The 7,646-nt window shown below is 28.9% G+C and overlaps 1 protein-coding gene across 1 annotated transcript; it reads left to right on the top strand.

The window, feature by feature from the left end:
• The first annotated feature begins 866 nt into the window (after positions 1-866).
• LOC120172221 (protein MICROTUBULE BINDING PROTEIN 2C-like) lies at positions 867-3,082 on the top strand. The gene is made up of 6 exons (XM_039179739.1): positions 867-1,047; positions 1,242-1,323; positions 1,553-1,571; positions 1,944-2,135; positions 2,618-2,832; positions 2,984-3,082. Exons 1-5 carry the CDS (start codon positions 867-869, stop codon positions 2,669-2,671), a joined length of 528 nt encoding a protein of 175 aa, XP_039035670.1. The 3' UTR covers positions 2,672-2,832; positions 2,984-3,082.
• The last annotated feature ends 4,564 nt before the right edge of the window (positions 3,083-7,646 follow it).

Raw genomic sequence — 7,646 nt, forward strand, 5'->3', positions numbered from 1 at the left:
AATTGATTGGAGTACTTGATATTTATGGATTCGAGAGCTTTAAGTTTAATAGGTTAAGACATTTTCCTTTACGTACAAATAAATGAATTTAATAAGTTCTTTATCTGTAGTTTGGCATCAATTTTACAAATGAAAAACTGCAACAGCATTTCATTCAGCCATTTTAATATTAAGTAATGGGTTTACCTTAGTGGCTTAAGTGCTGATTTGATTTCAAGAAACCCTTGTTTGAGTCTTACTGTTCTCACATATTTTATTCTTTTTTCCTGCTAATTTTCTATCCAACCCAATGGTGACACGTGTTAATATCTGATTGGATGAAAAAAATAATTAAAATTAAAAAATTCAATTATTTGTGAAATGTATCACAATTTGATTAGTTAAATTTATTAATTAAATTAAAATTAAGATTAAATTAATATAATATATAAATATTAATGACTAAATGTATAAGTATATGTCACTTTATTAAAGTGCCACGCCACATCAGTTTTTCGTTAATTATTAATGGTTAATGGTTTAATTAAATACATTAAATTATTAGATAATCTGATTAATAAAATTAAAAAATCAATAATAAATTAAAATGGTCGATAATAAAAAAAAAAGTGTTAGATAATTGGTGGTTATGATTACCCTAATAAAAAAATCTTTAATAACTAGTACCACACGTTCAAATAGCAGACAGGGTACTTTTGTAATTTGCAATACCCTTCCAAATAGCAGAAAGATCCGTTGTCAATAAGAGAAACGGGCAAAAACGATTTTTTTTTGAAAAGCAGAGCCATCTTTAACTTCTCTTCTTCTTCACTCACTATCTCAAACTTGAAATTCCTCTTTGTTTATTCCTTTTGGAAGGAAGAAAAATGTTTGAGCAGCAACGCTTCGTAGATTTACAAGAAAATTCGAGTTTCACCAATCCTGGCTTTCCGATAATCACAACATCACGAACGGCGGCAACTCGTCCCGAACTCAGCCCTCACTCTCTTACTCTAATCCAATTTGGATCTCGCCCTTTACAACGATCTCGTCGAGATGATCCCTCTCGTTCAGTCCCTCATTGTATTCTTCCCCTCTCTGTTTACTCCGCCCCCTCCTTTTTATTTTGAAATTAATGAAGAATATGAGGAATCTGGCGAGAAAAGAAGAATTATTTTGCTTATCCTTCCGTTAATTAAAACTGCGAAAATTGGTTTATTTTTTTAAAATTTAATTTATTTGTTAACCTTTTGTTTGATCAGGAGCAGAAAGCAAACATTCATTTACAAGGCGTGGTTCAATGATATACACCAAAACCCCTTCCAGGGAATCCTTATCTCGAAAGTGAGAATATATATATTAATATATAATACATACTGGTTTCAATTTAACATTTTGTATTTACTTTGTGGAATTGTGTATTACTGGCATAAATAGGCTTATACTGTTAGTGAATTAGAGTTTGCCAATTTTATGATTTACTGACTGTTTATGTTACTTTGAGTTCACAGATTGAATCCATTATAGATCTTTGTATGTTTTACTGTATTAGTGTTTTATGAACTTTAGTTAGGCATAGCCAATTGGAATTGGTGCTTTTAGTATGAACATAATGTCTCGATAGACTCTCTATGTCACTATTTTACGAATCTCTATCGTGATGTGGTAGGATAATTTGACATCTTTGTTGTGTTGGGAAAATTTCTAAAGTAAGTTCATAGTAGGATTTTGAAAAAGACTCTATAGCCAATAGGATCTTTATGAGCACTTGTTTTTACTTACGAATTTTTTATTTTATTTTAGTTTGTTCTATAATTTTTTCTTTCATTCACAAAGGTTAGCGACATAAAGGGAGGATGAGAAAGAAAAAGATCAAGTGGACAAGAATGGTACTAATAATCAGGATGGGGACAACTACTCAAAGTTTCTTCAGAGGCTTTGGCTACGGAAAAAGTAAATGAGAGTTAATTTCATTGAGGGAACAGCTGGAGGATCTGCAAAGAAAGTTGTTCGAGAAAGATGAGCTTTTGAAATCAGCAGAGATTTCAAAGAATGAGATCAATAAGACTCACACGGAACTTGATAGATTGAAGCGACATGCCGTGGAGAAGGACTCTTTGACTAAATCTATTCAGATGCAACTCTCTGATGCCAAGGTATACATATATCATGTCTCTTTTGCTATAAATATTACTTTAAATGATTCATCTAATATTCATTGTAATAACCTTTTCATATTATCCTTGATACTTTGATGGGAACAGTGAGACCTGTTTGTGAATCTGGAGCTTATGTGTGTTATACTTGTTTAAAGATTATGAAGCTAGGATCAGGAATCATTCCATAATTGACATAAACAGAACCAGAGTCAACTACACGAATTACATGTAGTGGTGGAAGATGTTGAAGATTTTTGTAATTGTTTTCTGTCAATGGTTATCTGATGTGAGTATTTATTGATTTCAAAATACCTGTATCATCCATTATGAAAGGTTGCAGCATATCTGGTTCTGTTTTCCAATTTCTGTTTTGTACTTTGTCTATCGATGAGTCAGTTGATTACTTAGTGTCATAAAATATATTCATTGTGAACTGCCTCTTGTTCCATATCAGTACTGATAATTATGGTTTTCCTCAGATTAACTTGCAGACAAGCAGGCTGCCCTGGAAAAGACGCAGTGGGAAGCAATGACATCAAAGCAACAGGTGGAGAGATGCAAAATATTATTGACTCCATGCGAGGAGAATTTCAACATTTATGACGTTTCTAAATGGTTTGACAAAGAATAATCCCACTACAGATGCTGATGACTGTGATCTAGAACATACCATTTAGATCCTCTCCCTTATATGGTATGTTCCCTATCCTATGCCTAATATCGAACTACTCTAATTTGATTTCCCTGGCTTTTATGTCTAACTTACGCTGTTTGACGGTTTCAAATGCCTAAGTGTGGATTCATTGGTCATCTAGTAACGAGGAATCGGCTTTTGGTATAAACAGGATGATGTCGATGACAAAGAGATGCTGAAATGGAAGAAGGCAAGCTTATCTTGTTGCACTTGCTGCTACAAAAGAGAAGATGAAGATCCATGACAGCTGCAGCCAGTGCAAGGTTATGTCTTCAATCTTTTCTTTTCAGATCAGAAAAATGAGGAATGAAGAAATAGCAATCTATGTATACTGTCATGTCTTGTTTTTGTTACGTATTAGCTGTGTAGAACATAACACCACACAAATGTGTATGAAACATGTCATGTCTATTACGTTACCCGTGTCTAAATATGTCATGCATGTTGTGCTGTTATGCTGATTTCATGTTTTTGATTAGCGTGTCTTGGTTGAAGCATTCCACGTGAGCTTATTGATGATGTATTTGACACTATTGAACTCATAGTGTAGCATTAATTTACTGTATGCCATCTCTCTCCTCATCCGTCTTTCTCTGTTGTTATACTACGGCCTTTAGGGCAGTAAACAAGACGAGTCAAGCTCGAGTATTGTTGAGCTCAACCTGGCTAGAAAAATTTAAAATTGAACTCGACTCGACTTGTATGCTCGCGAGCTTATGTTTTTTTTAAAAAAAAATATCACGAGCTACTTGATATTTTACTCGAGTTTAAAAAAAAATTGAATTCGAAACATTTTCAAACTTAATCGATTAAAGCTGAACTCGACCTTGAACTTTAAGAACATGAAAAGTTTATATGTATTTTTTAAACAACATAAAAATCTTAATATTATTAATATTTAATTTAAAAATTAAAATTTAATATATTATTTTTTTCAAGTTGTTCGTGAACTTTTGAGTCGGATATTAATTAGCTCGTTTTGATTCATTAAGAACTTGAGTAGAATTCATTTTATTCAGTGTTAACTGACTTTAAACCTAATCGAACTTGAGTCGTGATATGTTTCGCCTAATACCTATATCTCGGTTTGCATCATATGCAAGATAACAGCAAATAATTTCCATTAAATTTACTATTTTAAATTATCCATATATTCTGGTACATGTATGCATTAAATTAATTAATTTATTCTTATCACATGCATCCATTGATTATATAAAAAAATTTACCTTTCGAATTAGTAATTTTGTACGATGGAGTCTCAAAATCATGCTCTAAGAAGATGTCCAATGTTAATCGTGTTGTAGGGTCTTAGGTTACATTGATGACCAGAATGACTCAGAATACAATTCAATGTTTAGAAAAATCTTAAAAACTTCATTTATTAAAAGAAATATATCTGAATAAGAAGCGTTTTAAAGCATACAGTTTAATTATACCTTAATACATATTAAAGGGTAAACTACATAATTAATCATTTTGTTTTTTCCGTACACTTTTCTCACGAATTAAGAAAAATGGTCACTTTCATTTTTATTTAATTAAGATTTGATAACATTCATATTTATTTCAATAAGATTTTATTACATTCATTTTTAATTTAATTAAGATTTGGTCACTTTTGTTTTTATTTAATTAAGATGTGATCACTAAACATTTTAAGGATTGCTGACATGACGTTAATATTTGAGTAAATTTTCATTTTGTCCATTGAAGTTTCAAAAAAAAAAATTAGTCACTAAAATAGATCTTTGAACAATAATTTTATATCTAATTTATAGTAAATTACACCATTCATCACTCAATTCTCTTCTCACACTATTCAGTCACTAAAGTTTTATTTAAGATGTGATCACTAATTGTTAATTATCGTTAAACATTTAACGGATTGCTGACATGACGTTAATATTTGAGTAAATTTTCATTTTGTCCATTGAAGTTTCAAAAAAAAAAAATTAGTCACTAAAACATTATATAGATCTTTGAACAATAATTTTATATCTAATTTATAGTAAATTACACCATTCATCATTCAATTCTCTTCTCACAGCTATTTCAGTCACTAAAGTTTATTTTTTTTAATTTGATCACTTAAATTTTAAATTTCTTATATTTGTTTTAGTTGCCCTCCCTTTTAAAGGTTTCGCCTGAACAAATTCGAACCTACCCGCGTCGCGCACCTGAACTTACTCTCACTTATTTTAATCATTCTCACTTATTTTATTAACATTGTTCTATGATGTAACATATTAAATTAATATTTTCACCACACAATATTAAATTAAAATATAAAATAAGACACCAAAATCTTAAATCCAAACCCTGAATATCAAAAGGGTAAATTACAAATTTGATAACTGAGCTTTACTCTCTCTCCTATTTCAGTCACTATATTTTAAATCTTTTCAATTTTCTCACTGAACTTAATACATTAGGTTTTTGGGTCACTCAGTCGTTAATTAGTTAACGGAGTTAAAATGGGCTATTATATAGATGCAAAAAGATGTTGTTTTAGTGAAATTTTATTTTTTTAATGGCACCGTTTTTAACAACGTTAACTATTTAACAATGGAGTGACCAAAATAAGAGAGAAAATAAAGTTTAGTGACAAAAAATGCAATGTGTTAAGTTCAGTGAGCAAATTGAAAACCTTTAAAATTTAGTGAGCGAAATAGGAGAGAGTAAAATTCAATGATGAAATTTGTAATTTACCTATATAAAAAATTAAACCTAAAATCCAATACCAAACCGTAATCCGCAATCCCCACCCAACCTTCATCCTCACAAGTCACAACAGCACCTAGGGGTGTTCAAATAATCGAACTAATTCGGTTAATCGACCGAACCGAATTAGTTCGGTTAATTCGGTTCGGTTACCGAATTAGTTCGGTCGGTTAACGGTTAAGAAAATTTTTAGAATTCGATTAACGGTTAATTCGGTTCAAATTCGGTTAATTAACCGAAATTAAATTTTAAATATTAAATATATTATATATAACATATGGGTTCAACCCAAATCATTTAAAACCCAATTAATAATTTAAGATCCAATAAATTTTAAACTTAAATCAATATTAATTAATTAAAAATTATATAAATTTTTTATTTTATAATTATATATTATTTAAATTATTTGTAAATTGTTTTTTAATTAAAAATATTAAATATTATATATAACATATGGGCTAAGCCCAAACCATTTAAAACCCAATTAATAATTTAAGATCCAATAACTTTTAAACTTAAATCAAATTAATTAATTAAAAAATTTATCTAAAATTTTATTTTATAATTATATTATTTAAATTAATTATAAACTTTTTCGGTTAATATGTTCGAAAAAAAATTCGGTTCGATTAATATGTTCGAAAAAAAATTCGGTTCGTTTAACGGTTAAAGAAAAAAAAGTTTAATTAATTCGGTTATGGTTAATTCGGTTTGGTCGGCCACCGTTTTAACCGAATGAACACCCCTAACAGCACTTCTGCATCGACTGCCTCACCTTCACTTCTTGTTTGGAAATAAAATCTCCGTTCATACAACCATATTTTATAATATTTTCTAAATAAAAATATTGATTAACACGTTAAACTTCAGTTTTTAAACTTTTTAAATGTCATTTAGTTTAATTTAATATTAATATCAGTTTCACATTTTACAATTATTTTGATTTGATCCCCGCATGTTATTTAATTTATTTAAATTTCATTTTATAATTTCATTTTTATTTAATTTAGTCCTTAAAATATATTTTTATCTGAAATTGTGTCATGCTTATTAATATTTTTTTAATTTACTCCAAACCTACTAATCACATCATATACTTTATTTTAAAACTTGTAAATTATAACATAATCTTCAAACTCAATATAATTTTGTTCATCAACTTTTTAAATGGATGCAATCTAGTCTATTTTTTATACTAATTTCAGCTTCATATTTTACATTTGTTTCAATTTGATCCCTACGTGTTATTTAATTTATTTTAATTTTAGTTTATAATTTTATATTTGTTCAATTCAGTATTTAAAATTATATTTTTATCCTAAATTAGCCCAAAATTATTTCTATTTTTGTAATTTACTCTAAATAAATCACATCATAAATTTAATTTCAAACCCTATAAATTATATTATAATCTCTAAATCCTATAAAATTATTTTCACAAACTTTTTAAATGGATGCAATTTAGTCCATTTTAAATTAATTTCAACTTCACATTTTAGAATTATTTCAATTTGATCCCTTTGTGTTGTTTAATTTATTTGAATTTCAGTTTGTAATTTCATTTTGTTCAATTTAGTCCTTAAAATTAATTTTCATCAAAATTGGCCCGTAATTATTATATTTTTTGTAATTTAACTCCAAATCTATACAATTGTAAATTACATTCGAATTTCATGAAAGACAAAAAATAATTCATCCAAAAATATCCTAACCTAAAGTCTACTAGTATTTGGTAAAATCTGACCTGGATTTTATCTATTAACGACGTGACCCAATTTAAACCATATTCGACCTGAAGCCCATCTGAACCTGAATTAACTTGATATTAAATTGATTCAGACTTAAATCGTTTTGACCTGAACCGATATTGATCAGAACTAAAATTAACCTGACCCGAACCCAAACTGAATCTGATTTCAAATCAACTTGAAAATGATTCGATTTAATTCGACTTAAACCTGACCTAATCCGAATTGAACCATTAAATGACCTGACATAACTCGTATCTGGTTTAACTGACCTGACATGATCCGATCTGAAACTGAACGATTACATGATTTCATATCCTATTAGAGCACAAACTCTAA

This window comes from Hibiscus syriacus, unplaced genomic scaffold, assembly GCF_006381635.1.
Source record: "Hibiscus syriacus cultivar Baekdansim isolate YM2019G1 unplaced genomic scaffold, ASM638163v2 tig00111847_pilon, whole genome shotgun sequence".
Lineage (NCBI taxonomy): Eukaryota > Viridiplantae > Streptophyta > Magnoliopsida > Malvales > Malvaceae > Hibiscus > Hibiscus syriacus.

What these genes read in the sequence shown, in the direction of transcription:
- LOC120172221 (XM_039179739.1), top strand. Translation starts at nt 867, where the DNA reads ATGTTTGAGCAGCAACGCTTCGTAGATTTACAAGAAAATTCGAGTTTC. An exon ending in TCGTCGAGATGATCCCTCTC is followed by an intron (nt 1,048 to 1,241) that starts GTTCAGTCCCTC and finishes TTGTTTGATCAG; the next exon opens with GAGCAGAAAGCAAACATTCA. An exon ending in TGCAACTCTCTGATGCCAAG is followed by an intron (nt 2,136 to 2,617) that starts GTATACATATAT and finishes GGTTTTCCTCAG; the next exon opens with ATTAACTTGCAGACAAGCAG.